At 42.8% G+C, this 19,212-nt stretch overlaps 4 protein-coding genes across 7 annotated transcripts; 1 reads left to right on the forward strand and 3 right to left on the reverse strand.

The window, feature by feature from the left end:
* The first annotated feature begins 1,202 nt into the window (after positions 1-1,202).
* On the forward strand, positions 1,203-8,544 carry LOC138186976 (uncharacterized). 4 transcript variants are annotated; one of them, XM_069127368.1, is made up of 5 exons: positions 1,203-1,673; positions 5,604-5,804; positions 5,900-6,121; positions 6,418-6,564; positions 6,863-8,544. In XM_069127368.1, the coding sequence occupies exons 2-5, from the start codon at positions 5,682-5,684 to the stop codon at positions 7,379-7,381; spliced, it is 1,011 nt and encodes a 336-aa protein (XP_068983469.1). In that variant the 5' UTR covers positions 1,203-1,673; positions 5,604-5,681; the 3' UTR covers positions 7,382-8,544. The 4 variants fall into 4 exon arrangements, with proteins under 4 accessions (XP_068983469.1, XP_068983468.1, XP_068983471.1 ...); XM_069127367.1 differs by lacking the exon at positions 1,203-1,673 and adding an exon at positions 1,712-3,197; XM_069127370.1 differs by lacking the exon at positions 1,203-1,673 and adding an exon at positions 3,596-4,400 and having other exon boundaries at positions 5,604-5,784.
* Positions 8,545-8,658: 114 nt separating this feature from the next.
* On the reverse strand, positions 8,659-10,833 carry LOC138186980 (uncharacterized). Its single transcript, XM_069127376.1, has 3 exons — positions 9,652-10,833; positions 9,347-9,550; positions 8,659-9,281 (listed from the first exon to the last, which is right to left on the reverse strand). The coding sequence occupies exons 1-3, from the start codon at positions 9,823-9,825 to the stop codon at positions 9,066-9,068; spliced, it is 594 nt and encodes a 197-aa protein (XP_068983477.1). The 5' UTR covers positions 9,826-10,833; the 3' UTR covers positions 8,659-9,065.
* A 1,124-nt stretch (positions 10,834-11,957) lies between these two features.
* Positions 11,958-14,429, reverse strand: LOC138186882 (uncharacterized). Its single transcript, XM_069127147.1, has 2 exons — positions 13,971-14,429; positions 11,958-12,362 (listed from the first exon to the last, which is right to left on the reverse strand). The coding sequence occupies exons 1-2, from the start codon at positions 14,295-14,297 to the stop codon at positions 12,015-12,017; spliced, it is 675 nt and encodes a 224-aa protein (XP_068983248.1). The 5' UTR covers positions 14,298-14,429; the 3' UTR covers positions 11,958-12,014.
* Positions 14,430-15,879: 1,450 nt separating this feature from the next.
* LOC138187139 (uncharacterized) lies at positions 15,880-17,075 on the reverse strand. The gene is given in 6 exon segments (XM_081833773.1): positions 15,880-16,089; positions 16,092-16,162; positions 16,385-16,562; positions 16,564-16,619; positions 16,709-16,840; positions 16,991-17,075. Coding segments are annotated over 6 exon segments (732 nt in total).
* Positions 17,076-19,212: the final 2,137 nt, after the last annotated feature.

The raw sequence follows: 19,212 nt of genomic DNA on the forward strand, positions 1-19,212 counted from the left end.
GAAAAGAAGAAACGCGGGTAAGGACGCGAGTCGATCAGCGATCTTTCGTTCATCAGCTATGAGAGCACGATCGATCCAGTGTTGTCCAGTTATTTTTGTACCTCGAACACAAAGTGGACGTTGCTCCACGTTTACGCAACGTCTGTGCTTCTGCAACCGTGAAAACGATCTTGTTACAAGGACCAAGGGAAGAACCTGCCGGTTCCTTCGAAATTTCGTTATGTTACTCCCAGACAGTTTTCTCGTGGAATGTTTTCCTCTACCATATCCGATACTTTTCACCGATTCGGTGGGATTGTATAATATTAATTTCATTGTATGCGTTTTCGCATTTTCGCGGGGAAGATGCTCTAGATTATTTCACCGATCCCATCGATCTGATAGCTAGGTTTTTTGTTTTCGTGGGATTCTCCGCAGAATGGAAAATTCTCGTCACGTGTACCAGTGCCGAAATCACTCGGTCTTATCTCGCACCGTGTATCCAAGGTTTAACCACGCTGCCTTCCTCCTGTGTATTACATCCGAAGAAGTTTGTTTTTTAAGCTCTTAAGAAATTTGTCGATTCGAACGATGACAGAACACGATTGGGTCGAGAATGACTTAGTGGGAAACATGCAGGTTAATATCTGTCACTGACCATCCTGCGACTTATCGAATTAAAGTATCCGGCCAAGTTATTTATCATATCGATTTTCCGTTTCTTCTCGACATCCTTTGATAAGACTAGATACAAGAATTCTTCCATTTTTTCTGCTACGAAGGAAGATTTCCCAATAAAATTGAAAGTACGCGTTCGTCATCATTTATCAAGTACAGGAGGTTGCAATCAAGTGAGAAAAGAAAAAAAAGAAAAATATATATATCTCTCAAGGAAATAGGAAGCTCCAAAGTACTTCCTTTCTTCCGATCGAGATACCTCGAGGTACGACGTAGCTAAACAGGCGGAAAATAGAAATCTCGCACGATCAAATCGTTCATTTGCATGCCGTAGTCTGTTCCATCCTCTTCTCGGTAGCCCCTTAATTTTCGAGGCGCGTTCAGTGCCAATTAGCGGCGCATAATTGCTGACCGCGAACATTTCGAGATTGACGTGCAAATTCCATGGTATTACATAGCTGATTTTAGCCACGGTTCGCATACTTTACCTTCGAATCGAGTAACAAAATACTGCGTCGTTTTCAAATATATCCTGCAGCGATTTATCAAACGTTCGTGTAGTTTACGAAGTAAAACGGTTGCCACGGCTAATACTAAGACGCCACTTGTGTAACGATCGTGTATTTTAGACGTGGAAGAAGAATGGACAAGAAGAAGGAAGACAAGAGGAGGATAGTTGTCGTTTTGAATTAAATTATTCTTAATTATATATCACGCCGATTACAAAATCCGTGTAACGTTCGTGGGAAGGTCCGCTCGGCTGTTTTACGATTGAAAATAGCAGGCAATCGTATCTCGAGGGAAACGCCAAGCGTCGACGAAGAAGAAAACTTTTGTTTTCCTCTCTTGTTAAGAAACCTGTTATTAAGAGAATATTATAGTCGCGTTAAAAAATCTTTTGGTGACTCCCCGATACAAGACTGGTTCGATCGATGCTTCAAACGCGTTATCGTGCGACGTGTCTTAGCGTTGCTGTTTCCAATGCTGTGCAGTGTAAAAGCGCAGGTGTTATTGCGGTAAGAATGGACGAGACCGTGTGTTTTTTTTTCAGAAACAGGCAATCAAAAGGGGACCATTTGTTTTAATGGACACTTTCGTCAGACGGTTACTCTATATTCCGAATTTTCACACGCTCGGCAATGTTCAGTCGCTATAAGCCTTCGTAATTTCGTAACGAGTTGACTTCCGAGCATCTTTCCTGTCGCCGTACAAAAGCGACATGAAAGTTTTTTCTCACGTTTCTACCACTGTGTCGACCGATTAAATATTTAATTACGATATTACGGGATTAATTATTACTAACCAAAGTATGGGGCGGAGTATCGTCGAGTTTGTCGTATTAGCAATCCGATCGTTCTGTTTTCCATCACCTTTTTCGAGGTGGTGACAATCTCGTAATTGCGCGCAACGACGATCGGTCGATTCTCGACGCGTTTTCGAATCTATCGTTAGAAATCCTTATCGATTTAGTTACGCGTTCGCCGATTGTCTAATTATTTTAATTGATATCTCGATTTTTATCCGCATCTTGGTACCTGTGCATGTGCGCACAATCGAAGCTTCGCTATCTTTTTTTACGTAACACTCTGTTGGTAGCGTATGGACTTTATTGTACCCAGAGTTACGTAAGCAATATAACATCAATTATAACGAATGCTAGGAAGCGTCTTTCGACTTGCTTTGCTAGCAACGCAAGCTACACGTTCGCCAATTTCTTCGCTTTTATCATCGATATCATCTGTGCTTGCGATATCACTGACGCGTAACATCGTCGCTGTATGGTTTACAATTCGTTCCGGTTGTGCTTGAACGAGACTGGCCGAGGCTGTCCCACATTCGGTAGCGCGACACCTGTTCGTCGGCAAATTAATAGTCACTCGAATCTCATTGTGAAACGAAGGAACGCAGTAACGGAGAAATGCGAACGTTCGCAGCGGCAAGAGCGAATCCTTCAATTCGATAAAACAAAGACTGTTGCGATTAGAAATAAAACTGCTATTTTTCTCTTCTATCCTCGTTCGAACAAATAGTCCATTTCTGTCTTATTCGTGACTGTTGGCGCTCGAAGATAGAATCGCTGTTGTTATCTCGCTTACTCGAGATTTATCAAAAGTTTGGCGATAACAATAGGCGCGTATATACGTACGTGTGCGCGGTGGCATGGAGCTCGTGCTGGCGACTCGTCGTGCGTTTTATCAGTCGACGCGAGTCGGAGCGAGCTGCGGTGTCCCAGATTTTCAGTCGCACGTATACGCGACGGTGCATAGCACGCAGCCGGTTGTCGATCGTTCGCCGATCCTAGATCGGTCCATCCTTAGAACGGTTTCGCGGTTGAACGGGCGCGGATCGATCGATCGGTAGCTGCATCTACGGTTACGTTTCCGGATACTCGGAATCGACAGAGTGGTCCGGCCACAGTCGCGTTCGTATCGAGATCGCGCTCGCGCTTCGAGACACTCATCTTCGGAGCAAGAGTCGATAATTTGGTGAACGCGTGTTTCTCAGTGATGTGGATCGTCGAACGAGTGGCAACTGCCAAGGTAAATAACAGCAAGTAATTCGTCGAATTATTATTTATCACGCGTATACGTTTTATCCGTACGGCGATGCAAGCTGCATCGTCGAGACGGTTCCTTCGTAATCTCTGGATGACACTGGTCGTTGCGTCTTATCTCTCTACGAAGGTTTAGTTCGTATCTTGTGTTTCACGAAGACATCCTCTTCAGAGAAACGATCGCGTATCGAGGATCGTAAGATTTCGTTATCTTCTTTATACATAATGGGTACTTATCAACGATAAAGACGGTGATAGGATCTTTAGAGAAATAAAAATCGCGCCTGAATTTTTCTCCTACATTTCTTCTTTTCTAGTTACGATAGTTACCGATCTACTTATCGTCTCCTTCCGCATTTTTGCCGAAGAAAAAGAGTGGTATCGTAGAATGGCGAGACCGTGGGAAAACGTGGGAGGGAACGGCGATGAGTTACGATGTATCGTTTCGTTTCGTTCGGATCGATAACGAGAAATCTGTTCGCTCGCTATCGTCCGTAATATCGGTTAATTGGGAGATACGTGACGCGTTAAAAGCGTAATTAAAATGAAGCAACATTGTCGCGACTAAAGAGAGTAAATATAGCCAAGTGTATGGTTTAAATTCCAACAGCGCGAGACGCGCGCCGTTGCAGTTCGTTCGTGACACGGGTATAATAGCTTCCGGTCAGACACTCATCCACCGACGTTTCCGGTATCGTTGTTATCCTCTCGTGAACTCGAAGCGAGAAGGGAACTCCTCTCCTTCCCTGTTTCCCCGCGTCGGACAACGGACAAATTTCTTTTTACGATCGTGTACGTTTCGACGTCGATGTTCAAGAATTTAGTTACTTGCCCGCGGAATTGATAAAGTCCGATATCTCGATGCGTAACGGAAATCTTGGAAAACCGTAATAACGATCAGTGACTATCTGCAGCTTCGTTTCGTTCTCGAACGATACCGTTACTATTAATACTTTACTTCTTCCCTCTCTTTGCATAGATATCTTCGAATCGTATGATAAATCTTTGCGCCTTTATCGAATATTCTCTAGGCTGTCACGAGAACCAGTTTCTTCGCATTAGCGTCAGACTACGCATGCAGTTTAGAACACCCGGTACGTGAACAGCTACGGTACGGCGCGTTAACAGTTCCAGCGTTGTACGCGGGTGTAATCGGACGACAGGTGTAGAGGCGCGAGCAACGTACAAGGTGCCCGAAAATAAATTTGTCCAGCTTTTGTCGCGCCATACCGGTGTTACGGTATTCTCGACTCGAGTCGGTTAAACTCGCTCGCGTATCGCTCTTTATTTGCTCGTACGAGTTTCCTTCTTCTATTCTATTTATGGAAAGTTCGTTATCGGGTTTCGCGAAAGAGAGAGGAATGTAGCCGGAGTAAAATTTCACGAACGGCTCTCCGACTCGACCTTGGTTCTTGAATTTCTGCGCTCTCGTCCCCGGGACGCGCGTTTTCGAAACGGTAACTGCACACACGGATTCGCGCCGACGCAACGCGGCGTAAGCTCGAACAACAGTATGCCCACACCTGACCAACGGACGGAATACATTAACGAATCCCTTTTCACTCGACTATCGGTCACCTGACGCGTTTCCTGCCTGCTCGAAGCCAAGCCCCCCGTACACATTTAGGATTCTCGATAGCATCGTGTTTTATGTGCACCGGCGCATCCGTTTCGTTCGATTAAATCTGTGACCGGGGACAATGACTGGTTTTGTATAAAATAGAGCAGGTGAAACGACTCTTCGTACCTCGAGTATCCTAAGCGACGTGGCACGAAACGTTTTCCAAACTTGGACAGAGTTTGGCCTGACTTCTATATTTGCGAGCGAAACGATCGAGAACTGGCCGCACGGAAAGAGAGCGAAAGCAACGATCGAGCTGGAGCGCAAGGTGCAACACGTGCTGCGCGACAGCTGTTTTCCGGTTTAAGCCGAGACGTTAAGCACGTTTTTAATTTCGCGGTTGAACGCATTTCGGGATACAACGATGACGATAATAACGTCTACGAGGGGTCGGTCGGTTCTCCCTTCTGCTCGTTAGGTCGCTGGAAATTGCTCGAGTGTTTCACCTACCCGGCTCTCCGTACGTCGTATACGTAAAAGTTACGCTTTGCACTTTGTTTGGCATAACGAGATGATCTTGTTACGATTACGGGGAACGACGACCAGCGTTGATTCAAATGCTCAGCCACCATATTAATCGGCTTCGGAAATTGGAAAGTAGAAAAAAGCGTGTCGTTTATTTGCAGTAGAAATTAATCTTGCGAATAAATTATTTATTTATCGAGAATTTGCATCCAAACGGTAAAACTGAGACGTTTACCGAGAGATTGGGTTTCTGAGAGGCTCGATATTTCGTATTGTTTCCACTAATTGTATTACGTGTGATTAAAGGATCACGGTGACACGAACAGGGCCGATTTGGAGCAAGTGAAAATAGTGTTCTGAGGACAGACAGGAGCGAGAACGGTTATGGAAGACGAGGACTTTGGTTTCACGAAGAGGTCTGACGGTGTCCTGAAGAATGTTAACAACGAGACAAACGATTCTAAAGATGCGACGAGAAACGACGAGGGTAGCTATATGGAGAAGAAGGTCGGATAAATACGTTTGCATGTTCTGTTACACGTTCGAGTGATCGATAAAGGCCTGGAGCAAAGAATGACCAAAAATTTCGTTAAATTTGTCAGACGGGGGAAACGGTTAGCGGGCATAGATCAGTGATGACAGCGCCGTTATTCGGGGCGACCGAGACCGGAAACGCCGTCCCTCAGCGGCCAGCGACCGCCTCTTCATCCTCTCCGGCTTCCTCAGTCGTTTCCAACCCGCCGAACATACCGAACGTGGTCGAGTATCACCTGAAAGTGAAGCCCGGACAAACACAGAGAATCTGTCGACTCGATAACAGTACCGTGAGTACGCGACGTTTTAAACTTCCTTCTCGACCAAGCTCTTGTTCGATTTATTTCTTTTCTTTTTTTCTTTTTTTCTTTTTTTTCTCCGTTTTTTTTTTTTTTTTTTTGAGTGTCACGAGGTGACAGAAAATGTTGCTTCACGATTTACGTTGTAAATCGCGTATAACTTAATTAACCGTCGGTCCTGTTTCGCATATATCTTGCTTCAACAGGACGACCGTTCTTTTAAACGACAGAAAGGCGCCGAGATATTTCGTAACGCTTGTGTATTAACGTCGTATTTCTTAATACAGAAAGGTCAAGAGCTGAACGATATGAAGAAGGACAAGAGTCTCGCTTCTTCCAGCGACAAAAAGAAGGACCTCGTGTCAAAATTGTCTCGTCTATCCATCGATAACAATGTCTTCGAGGGTTCGACGGATCTTCCTCAGGTGTTCCAGGTATATTTTACGATGTTTTCCTTGCATCTCGCCTTATACCTCTATCGAATCTATCTCCTCGGCTATTTGGACAAAGCATAAATTCACATACTCACCAGTGGATAACACCTCGCATCTTCTTAACTCGTTAGCCAATTAAATCATAACGTTGTTATCTTCTTAACGCAAGTTTACGGGTCTTAAAACTCTCGCTTATACCGTTCGTTACGTTACGTTAGAGGTCCAAGGTCTTGGTAAAGGTTTCGTTGTTACCTGAATAGGGCCGCACGTGGGAGACTAAAAGGGGGACCCTTTTCAGGTGAAATATCTGGGCTCTCACGATGCCAGGGGCCTCTGGGGCATCAAGCACACGAGGAGGCCCGTCGATAATATGGTTGCTGCCGCGAAGGCCTTACCGACCAACACCATGCTCCCTCTGACCAAACTGGTCGTCTCTCAAGAAGGCGTTGCCCTGCTGCCTATCGAGAAAAGGAAGCAAGACTCCAACTTTGCCAGGATATACGCCATCGAAACGATCTCGTACGGTGTTCAGGATCTCGTCTACACGCGTGTCTTCTCCATGATCGTTGTACGCGAAACGGAGAATTTCAGGAGAGTTTCGCCGTTCGAATGTCACGCTTTCGTTTGCGAATCGAAACATCACGCGAGGCAGCTCACCTGCGCTTTAGCCACCGCTTTTGACATTTATTCGAGAACCGTGAAGGCGCAGAATCAAATGGCTGAGATGGCGAGCAAGAACGCGAAGAAAAGGTTCGCCATCGATCTTAGAAGTCCCGAGGAGATCGAAGCCGATTTAGCTGTGGATTCCGAGGCTTAAATTAGGTTCTTCTCCCCGATGAAATTCTTACTTTCTCCAATTTGCTATTGCAAGACTGCTACGGCGAATTGACGAGAACTAGTGTCATGCAGGGGTGTAGGACATCTGCTCGGTGGACGACACAGGGTACGCGTTGTCGAAAATATTTATGATAATATACGTAGATCGCGTTATATCGATAGATACAGGGTGATTCACGGAGGCAATCGAAAAGAAGGCGATTCTTCGGCGAAACAATCGATCGGAGATGTAGAATAAAACTTGATCGTACTTGTGGCGCCTCATTTTCTAGAGTAAGACGTAGAATATCGAAAGAAATATCGGTTTTTGGTCTATATTTTCGACTCGTTTTTACGCGAGCAACGATCGTGCGTGCTTTTTGGTTGCTCCACAATTTCGGAATCTTCCTATACAAGTCCATTTAAGAAAAATGTTTACACGCTATACGAATAAAAGATCAGTGGCCTGATCTTCTTCTAAGAAGTTTCTTAAAGGCGCAAACGTTCGTATCGTCGTTTGTTTTTGGTTTAAAGAGCGCTTGTATCTGTAAGTGAATTATTTAAGTGCTAAGTATTATTTTTTTACTATTGTTATACATATTATATTCGTGTAATCGTACTAGGAGGCCAGTGGCTATCAGGTATAGATCGGATCAGAGGTGTACATACGTTGATTTCGATTATCTTTCTTTCGACTGAAATGTACTTGAATCAGAGTTCCGATACGCGCTTTAGGTTTCTCCTGACAAATGTGAAAGTGTGTATGGGCACGAAAGTTGACGTATTTATTGTGGTTAATTATTTTATCGGAATTTATGAACGGAGGAATAGGCACCGCCTATCCACGATATAATGGCTAGTTATCCAAAGATACAAAATAGAAAAAGAGCCGAAGATTTACCGATTCATTTCGGTGACTTTTGCCATCTCGTATCATATTATCCGAATTTAAAAGAAAAAGAGATTGGATTTTTCTCTAGCCGCTTTGCACGTGTGCGTGTGTGTTTTTAGTTTCTTTTATTTTTTTCGTACTTTCGTTAATGTACAGTAACCGCGTCGAATACTAATTCTTCTATATTATGTAATTTATTTTCGACTTATTTTAAGCCACGAGAGACCAATATCGAAACATATCAATCGTTGTAAATAAATGTTTAACGGAAATGTCGTCGTTAACGTTCTTTAGCTTCGTAATGATTACGTAATAATTTCGACGTCTTATTTAGCCGTTAAGTTGATCTTTGCTTTTCGTTGATTATTACCGCACCGTCGTAGTTTGTGTTTCTTTCTAGGCTTGGGACATTTGTGTAACTCCTTTCCGCGCGTGATTGCTTAATTATAAATATGGAAATAGCAGTATTAGTTACATGTACGACCGCTATAAGCAATAAATTTGTCGCAGACGCTTCAACTCCTTTATTTCAATATTTTTCTAATTTTAGGCTTTCGCAAATTTACAATATTACTGCAACACGTTCCTGTATAATAAAGTTACGCACAATCTCTAGGTAATATTTTAATATCATATTTTTATCATAATTTAAATACATAATACACATATACTTAAATACTAAATAAAATTGTGTTTCATTCGTATTTCAGACAAGCAAACGTAGTTGGTTGAACGAATTTCGTCTCTTCTACGACACACACAGCCCATTCTTCGCGAACGTTGTCTCAAGAAATCACTGTTTTCGCGACGGCTTCTTCCGGTTCAAGATTCTCGACGTCCTGGTCTCCGGTCTGTTCGAAATCGCTTCCACGTCCGATTCTTTCGTGGCGTGCTCCATGTCGCTTTCCTCTTCCTCCACTTCCTTGCCAATCGCCTCGTTCAAATTGTAAAACTTCTCAGACTCCTCGCAGGGTATCGAATTTTCCGTTTTCGTGCAAACGAACGTTGCCTAACGAGACGAATAATCGGTTTGTTAGCAAGCGAGAGGAAGAAACGAGTCGAATAATCACTCACCTGATTAAACACGGTCTCCGCGGGGCAGATGAAGCTCCATCTGATCGATCCCCTAGCTTGCGGCATGCAAACGTGGAAAACTTGACAATCGTTATCCATGTCGGCGTAATATCCGTAAATTCTGTCTTGACAGGAGAAGTTGTCCACGATATTGTCACGAATCAGCGTCGCATTGTCCGGAAGTTCCAAGCCGCCAGTCTTGTTCTGAAATTTAACGCACGTTCGAAGAAAAGATTAAATTTATTATAATACGTACGTTCATTCTTCAACAGCATGGTGAAACGTTATCTCTTTACAGAACAAACCTTAAACTCTGGAACGGGTCTCCTAGATTTGGGTTGCTGCGGCAAACCCGAAACAATGGCGAAGATGACAGCAAGCGATACGATTAAACAGGTTGGTCGGATCATGATGAATGAAACGTTTCTCGCTTTCTTCTGGATTACTGGATGGAAGTCGTATCGGGCTTTGTCTTGCATGTATCGAGAATCCTGAGAAGACTGGTGATCCGATCCGTAGAAGGGTGTTATATAGTGACTTGCGTGTAAGGATCTTGAATATTGTATGAATGGCCAATTCTCGGTAGGCAGAAATTAGTAAGTTTATCACGTTTGGTCTGCCAATGACCATCCAGACGTCCACATCATCCTCGAAGGCCCGATGCAAATTTCCCCGTTGATGTGCCGAGTGATACGATACCCGTGCAACCACGACGAACCATCGAACCTTGCGGCCACAGTAAAATTCAGAATGATATTCCTGCGGAGGTGCAAGCGAGATCGTTCTTCTTGCGAGTGGAGTGCGAGTCGGTCATTGATATGCCCTTTGGAGACGAGAGGGAGAAGCTTTTCCCGTCGAGGGAAGAATATTCTTGCGAAGAGAAACCGGGCGCGGAGAATTCTCTATGAATATCCCGAAGACGTACCCACTCGAAGGACGGATGCAAATGCGGTGGAATGTGAAAATAGCCCCCGCTAAGTGAGATCGAATTTCGTTAGCTGATTAAGAAAAAGTTGGACGTAGCCTGTCCGCGAAGAAATTCTATAAATGAACGGCGGAAGGATATTTCAGCGTCTCTTCTCACGAATTTCGATGATTTCGATGCGACACGGTGGTCTCGTTGGCCGCGGTCCAATCAGAGCTTCGAAAAGAGGTTCTAGACGTCAAAAACCGAGGGCAAGTGGAACCGGGCCTCGTCTTTCGTTAAAGGTCACACCGAGACCAACGATTCTTCGGTACGTGAATACTTAAGTTTCCACGGGGGTCCCACCGGTTACGAAACTCCGTCCGTTTCTGGTCATTGACCATGACAGACACGAGATATCCTGATTCATCCTGGTATATTCGTCTATGCATTTTTTTTCCTGTAAACAAGGACACTCTACGCGATATTTGTCACATCGCAGTACCTATCTGGTCTTATTATGTTATCGTTGAAAAGATTATAGACTTGCTTTTATACATTATCTAGAAATATAATTGTCGTAAAGAGCAATATCTTTATCGACTCTTTATCTACCTTGTTAAGCCGTAGGTGAGATCATAGATCTTTTTTTATAACTTATTTAGAAACACAAACGTCGTTTTAAGTAAAATCTAAAGCGATACCGACACGTAAAGATTTATTGATCTACCTTGTTGAATTATCGCTAAAAAGATTATTATTATTTTCTCTTTATCGATCGTGTACAAACGTAGCATGGCATTGTTAATTTTCCAACCTTTCGTGTAACGCGATTTGATGACTAACAGAAGGTACTTTAATACGAAGTACTTGAACCGATCTATCGAGGTCTTTCGGTTTCAGCCAAAGGGAAAGATAAAAGAAATACTACGTAGCTGCGAGGAGAAGAAATCTCGCGTATTTATCGGTCGATCGAAATCACGGCAAGGTGAACAGCCCGAAAGTATCGGCGCTCGTTGAAAATTCCTGTCGCATGTTCCACGGCACGATGTCGAGGAATACGTAAGCTGGTCGCTACAGGCTGGTCCACTCTATGGAGAAAGAAGGTCGTAAGTCGATTCGGTAAGCTTTCTCGGTCGTCCTTACATGCTTCTTATTCACCGTCGATAAATCGACGATCTACGATCTACGATTCGCTTCGGTATTATAATGTCGTCTTCGAATTTATGGGCTTCTCGTCCTAGAGTTCTTCGTTCAAGGTAGAAAAGTCGGCAGAATGCGAATTATTATGAAAATAATTTATTGAGTGTACGATTCTTACAGATGTCATTTAACGATAAGTTAACATAGTTTGGTTGATATGGGGCGTGAGAATACATACGACAGCAGGTACGCAAAGTGGACTTTGGTATGCGAATGGGTCCTCTATCGAATGCTTTGCGACTTGGGGAAAGGTACATGAACGAGGAGACGCGATAATTTTCCTAAATAATACGCGCGTTAACGGGTCTTAACATTTTTGTTTCGATATAAATAGAAAAATAAATAGTTTGATATAAATATAAGATTAAATATAGATTACGCGACTACGCGTTAATCTCTTAATCAACGGTTTCTTTAGTAATTATTTAGAAACCTGAGCATGGAGAAAATAATCGTAGCGACAGATAGTTCTCGGTGCTACTATCCTTTTCTTTTTTTTTTTTTTTCCTTTTTCATTTTCGTCACTGAGAAGATGGAGTTTGATTTTTCCAGCTCGAGCCTCTATGGATTCTGTGGAGCATAGGAGGAATAAGCGAGATTTTGAGCAGAAGGATCGTTGGAGGATCGTCCCCAGTAACTAGGATCGTGATCATCGTGATCGTAATGGTGTTGATGTTGAGCGTGTTCGTAATAGATGACCTTAGACGGATGAGATTTTTTCAGGTCCATCCAAAACTTGACAACGTTGAGGATCAAGGTGATGATAGCGATGAAGAAGAACTTGAGCTGGAAGTGCGTCGAGATCAATTGAAGTAGGAGACCGAGTTTAGCCTTGAACAGCATGATCAAACCGAGGAGTCTCTGCAACTGCTTCTTCTTTTTCTTTCCGTATTTCTTGCCACGTGCTTCCTCTGCAATCAAAGTTCCACGATGGATTTAAATACAAATCACCGAATCTGTTCCAATTGCAGCCGTAAAGAATCGATTATAACGATTATATCGACAATATCGTCGATAATAGACTACACACGTTTCCCTAAATTGACTTTTCTTTCTCGAATGTAAGCGAAGAAGTGGAAATGGAAATTAAATTTCATATAAATACGCGAACATTCGCGGTTAATCATTAACTATAATTGGAAGTTTTCTGAAAAAAGAAAATCTATATCAGCGAAATTTGTATTCGAGTAATTACGAGATCGACTTTCCTAGACCTTTCTCCTTCGCGTGGGTACACGATCGACGCGTGAATCGACACAGAAACTATGGAAACAGTTGACTCGTTCTTTACCGCGAACTCACTCTCTTTGTTCGACTCGATGGCCGCGATTCGAACCACCGCGAATCGTTGACGAGGTTAAAAGTATAACAAGGTGCTGGAAACATAGATTTACTTGCTAATTCGCTAACCTCTACTTTCATTCACTTCTCCCTTCTACGCTGAAGCTACGTGTCGACGTTCAACGAGTACGGAAGAAAGAACATTTTGGACAAGTTACGAATATGTAATTGGAGTAACGAATAATTTGGGATGAACGAGTCCAGTGACCTAGATGCTTCCGACTCTTGCGGACTGCGTAATTTTACTCTAATGGGTCAAAAAAGAAAAAAAAAAAGAAGAATACGTCACGGTCCTTCAAAGAGAATACGTCATTTTAAAAAAGCAGAACAACGATATCATGGTTCCTTTAATAGCAGGAAGATTGCCTTGATGTCTGTCAAATTGTTCAATTTCGTAGCTACGATTTGCTCGAAAAGACAAGGAAGATAACGAGCGGCGTACCGTTAGAGCAAATTTACCCAAGTCGCATCATTGAACTATGTGCAAACTGAGAGAAGAAATTGGTGACATATTGGATGTTGAATTTCAAGCGATCGTTGGTGACCTAAAGACACGTATTCGACACATTTGCCAGAACAGAGCAAAGCTTGTCTTGTAACATCGCCGTGTTAACGAGCTTCTTCGAACGTTAAATATTATTCCATGCAAATGTAATTAGTCCCGTTTGTTTAGTTTGTCGCAAAAGCTAGGAACTCGAAAGTCGCGGTACTCTGCCTGCCTGTCCTCCTTCTACTTTTCGCATAATCGTTTCAAAAGCAACCGCGGCTTTTTTCTCAGCTTCGTTCACGAAAGTGAGTCACCCGTGTTGTTTTCCGTTGCAACACCGTTCATCGTCCGAACTCGCACGTACCGAGTCAAAGGCTCGCCAAGAAGATATACTCGAAACGAACGAAGGAAATCGGTGAACTTTGAAAATCCGCGGATACCCGAAAGGCAACGAATGGAAAGAATCTTAAGGCGAATTTCGATAAGACAAAGAGGTTCGAGTTAAGTAAGTCGGTAAATGTCAGGCGACTTTTTTTAACGGTGCTCTCGGCACAGAGGAAAGTTCACGGTTGATTTCGTCATGCGCTCCACGCGCCGATCGACGCTCGATGCGTTTCGTCCGTTTCTTCGTTGACCGATCGAATATATCGTTTACTCGCGATAAATTACTTTACCGCTAAAAACGATACGTCACGATTCTCACCTTGGTCACCGGCATCTGCGGTTTCCGCCACTTCCTCCGATCTTCCGGGATTTTGCACGTCGTCGATGACTTCGGCCATGAAATTGCCGGCCTGCTCGATAACCGCACTCATCGGTGTTTCGCTCTTCTTCCCGGTCACTTGCATCTCGATTTGATCGAGGTTCCTCCCTAGCCTCGTACTCAGACATCCCACGGAATTATCCTCCAACACGCAGGTCAGGAAACTTTCGTCCTCCTCCTTGGTACCGATGAGTTCACCCTGAACGCAGAGAACGAGTCCCAGGAGCAAGAAGATGGACACTGTTATCCTCATGGCGAAGATGCGATAAGATAATTTTTCCCAAAGACACTACCACTACGCGATATCACGGCTCATTCGATGTCTGTCTTTCACCCTTCTCCGTTGTTTTCTTTAATTCGAACTCGACCTTCCGCTTTTTATATCCTTGGACCGCGTGTCACGGGCACGAAGTGGTTGTGCAAGGTGCGTGGTCGAACATATATGAGAGTCTAACCCCTTCCTTCTGGACTTCCGCCAATCAAGTTGGTCCTGTTTCAAGTGAAAACCCGACTGGCATCCCCCCACTGCCGTGCTTTTCGTGGGCACACATCGTTGAAACCGAGCCGCGATTGCCTCTTCTTAAAGAATTCCGACCACCTCGTGGGGTCGAGACGCTGCCATGAATGGAAAAGAATTTTGGCGGATATTCGTATAAGAAGGAAAACGGATCTCCAACAAGACGCCAGGCTCGTCGAGTTACCGCTTTCGCTTATGAATGTGTTCCTTAATTAATTTGTCTCGCTGTTTTTATCGTTCTACTTCGCTCGACGATTTTCTTTGCTTCGATTTTGCCGAAGTTTGGTGTTCATCGTCGGACGATTCCTAAGAGTGCGAACGACACGAAAATTCGAAAATTGGGAAACGAAAAAGGAGAATTTAAAGACTGCGAAGCAACGAAACTGAAAAATTCAGAAACTGCGAAATTCAAAGATTCAAAGACATTTTAAACTTTAAAGTTGGAGAATGTCAAGTTCGTTAACGTAAGAAGCGAAAATTTGAAAATTAGAAGCCCGGGAATCGATTCTATGCAAATCGATGCGCAACTAAGATCCGTTTTCTGCCGGACGGCACGGTGAAAATTAATTTTTAATGGCGCGTTAACCTTTTCCTTGTTGCGGAAAAGCGTAAATGGATTTAAGATTGTACGCGTGTAACTTGGCACGCGTGTGAGTCACGTACGTGGACCGATGACAGAAATTCCACTTGAACAGCGTTGGGATGCTAATACAACCTAATTCTAGTCATTTTTATCGTTAAAGAATAAAGAGGCGTGAAAATGTAGTGAAATCGTTGCTTTCGAAACGCTAAGCAATCAAGAAGAATTAAAAACAATTGAGAATAACGAATATTTATCAGGAGTCTGTACCAAATTGCTCTACCCGACTCTTTTCTCGTTTCTACAGCGAATCTCGTTATCTATTCAGGCTAATTAGCATAACCGCTTCGGTCTTCGCTCTTAAAGCTACATAACCAGCGTAACAAAGAGACTGTCACAGCATGTTGCGAATGATTGTCCGGATGAATCACCGTCATCTTGATCCTCTTTTAACGCAAAAGACTTTACGCTCGACGCACAAGCGTTCCGCTCCAATTTGATCGTTTACGGCAAATCCTTCAAGTATGTTAAAAATTCAACGAAATTCGAATACAGACGTTTCAAAATTCCATCGACTCGACTCGCTTTTTTATATTTCATCGATCGATTTTCCCTTTTATTCGTTAATAATAATTTCATGTCGCACAAAGTTTCCCTTAAGCTAGTTTAACAAACGAGTTTTGGTTTCTTTTAAAAATTTATTACGTAAAAATTCGAAAGATAAACAAAATTCGTTCTTCACGTGCGGTACCAAAGGATCGAGGATCCCTTCGGTCGTTGACTTTCGTTCGCCGGCAATTTCGTCGTATTATCGCTGGCAACAAACGAAACGTTCGGCCGATGACCAAATTCGTTCGACAAATATTTCACTCGGGTTTCGATTCCATTTTCACTTTTTGCGCGAAAGCTACCATTTTTTCCCCCGCTTCTATATCCATCTTCTTGATGCTCGCGTGCGTCGTTATCGAGTAATTAAGGCGACAGTAAAGATCATTCGCCGTCTTCACCAGCATTTGATCATCTATATTCGGCTGTTTGAGGCGTGGATCTACCGTATCTTTCTTGACGTCTTCAACTAAATTCTTTCTTCTTCTCTCGTTGGAAAAATCCTTCGAGCTTTGAGAGTTTCAATTCTCTCGCGAGTAAGTTCATCTGCAAAGTAATTGAGTAAATAGTAAAACGAAAAGTAAAAATAATCGAATGAAACGATAGTCATCGGACGTGTAAGAGAAGGATCTTTTACCATTTCCCTGTTTTCCCATTTCCAACGTGTTTGACATCCCTTGTGGCAGGGCATCCAACTTCTTACGAGAAGTAAGTAGCGTTACCGGTCGAATGGTCTGTGTAGTACGTTCAGATTCGTCTGTTTTCACTACGAGTTTGCACGCACTGCAAGCCCTCGCTACAGCTTCTACCAGCTTGTACCAGCTTCTTTGCAATTTCCGGCCGTGCTTTCGATATTTCTTGCGCATCCTTTACTGAAATTTAACCATTAGGGTTTATTACTTTTCTCCGATATATACATATTCGAATTATCTCGGTTTATGAATATAATTTGCAGACTTACGACTTTTAATTCTTCTATAAGTCATTCTGGCGATGATAAAATCACCGTTTTTATCTGTGACGTATCCTGTTTCGCGATACACTGCATCCGCAGTTATCAATCCATATTCTCCCGTGATAATTTCATCAGCATTTTGCGAAATGGACATATACTCGGTGGAGTATTTATGTCTGAATCACACTCTCGTTCCGAAAAAAAAAAAAAAGATGTTTAACACGATTGAAAACGACTCGAAGAACGCAACAGGATTAATTCGCTTCAATTTTTACGTGTTTTACGAACCTTTCTTCTCGTACTTCTGTTGAAAATCAACGATGTTGAACCCAAATTCGTAAGGTCTGTTTTGCTCAGCCGTTTCACTTGTCATTGCGAAATTCCAAAGGATAAGAATAAAGAAGAGAAAGCACATAATTCTGGTAACCGTTTTCTAAAACGATTCGAGCGCACTTCGATCTTTTCGCAACGTTAAGGTTAAAGTTGAGAAGAAAATTTGACTAAACAAGCTACGTTTTTTTTTAATAATCCTACACATAATAATTAATCCTACACAGCTAAAGAAATTCATTGTTTCAGATGAAAACTAATATAACGAAGTCAGTTGTCGCACCGAGTATTTTTAGGCAACGAATTACTTTCAAACTGTACACACTAAACAGCCGTATATACACTAAGGTCAATCCATTTTTACTCTCAGTATCTAAAATATTTTGCGAGAAAGAACGTCTTACGTGGAACAACATCTCGACGGTGCTGCAGCAACTTGGCTCGGTGAGCACGTTAAACGAAGAAGAGCCCCTCGAGACTCGAACGATGATGTAACTGAGCGAGGAAAAGATTTTCTCCGATTTATCGAACAACTTATCGAAAGGGAAGAGGAAATCGTGGAATCCGCATATGCGAAAAGTCTACGGACACGTAGAAGTGTCCTCGACGCTCGCTTTCGCGCGTTTCGTATTCCTGGATAATTATATGACGACACAGGACTGTAAATCTTCTATCGACGCATCGAAGCTACATCGATTTTCTACGAATGTACAAAGCCGTAAAAGTTGCTGCCAAAGTTTCTTTTTAGACCACGTTTTTGTCGCGTACACCGTACAATATTTATGTTCCCGTAATAACTGCGAACTTCGCGAATTTATCGACTACTTTCTGGATTGCAGGCGTTACTCCTCTTTTCGAAGAAGTATCTACACGAGTGGATTTCTATCTCACGTACGTTTGCTCCGATCTTTAATCGCCTGTGTTACGTATTTCTGTTTCTACCGGTTTACGATTACCTCGTTAGAGATCCAGCAGAGATCAACGGATCCGGGTGTTTAATTTAATTAAACGAAATTAACAAGCGGCGAACGAGACTATATACCATTAGATGCGATCGAGATCTGGCATAAAGATCGTTAATTTATATAGTTAAAGGCGAACAACATCGGTATCGTGTAAACGTAAAGCAAACGTAAAGGGAAAAATTCTCTCAAAGAGAATTCGACTTTTCTAACGACAAACACGCTCAACCAAATTAGACACGCGATTGTAGGTTTTCTTAAAAAGGCGAATGCTTTCACGCGTCGTGGCGCTGATCTAAGCTCGTACGCATACAGAGATTAATCCGGGTTCCATTCTGATTTGCCACGTATGCGTCGTGCATCGTGCATTTTGTAGTTTAGAAAACGGTATAGGACTACGATTCGTATGGCGAACTGTCGATACGGGATCGATGGCGTTGGCATACTAACTATGCGAACGGAAGGTGGGTTTCTGGCACGTATACGCACCACGAATATCGAGGCCTTGGAGAATAAATTCGACATTGACAATACTTTCGTTACGTGCCCCTAGCATCGATCTATATCCGTCTCTAACGATCGAAGCTCGTCACGAAACGTTATACGCAAACAGTTTGCTCGTTTCTTAAAAAGTAGAGCGGTCTTCTGGTGCAATTTTTGCATTCAAGAATCGCGATCGTCGTTACCGTAAACGTGAAGAATTTTCTGAAACGGTAGTTGCAGTAATTCGCCAAAGTACCTCGACGATTATATTTGAAACTTTTTATCAATACACTTTGCGTTTCATACGGGACATTTACAAATTTCACTCATCACCATTATATCGATAAAGTTTGAAAGAAATCCGAAGATGTACATAGAACCTACGAAATACGCGGACCAAGCATGCCGTATTTCGGAGAAATCACAGAAATATCGAAACGCTTAATTATTCATTACGCTAATAATTCGTTACGTATGTATTTAAGACGAACTTTTCTGTCGTATACCAATTTTTTACTAAATAGCTCGTAGTAAATGTCTTTCAACCTCTTTGTAGATTTTCTGATTGGTCTCAAATTTCAACGACGTAATCGCGATAAGTCTGTCTCGTTGCAGCGTTGATAAAATTTTATCCGATAAAAACGAAAGAAAGCTGCGCTGTAATCCCAAAGACGTCTGGTCATCGGCACGTGATGTTCAACCTCGTTGAAATCGATCGGTATCGTTTAAATTTCG

The sequence above is a fragment of the Bombus flavifrons genome, chromosome 14 (assembly GCF_040668555.2).
Source record: "Bombus flavifrons isolate JBK064 chromosome 14, iyBomFlav1_principal, whole genome shotgun sequence".
NCBI classification, from domain to species: domain Eukaryota; kingdom Metazoa; phylum Arthropoda; class Insecta; order Hymenoptera; family Apidae; genus Bombus; species Bombus flavifrons.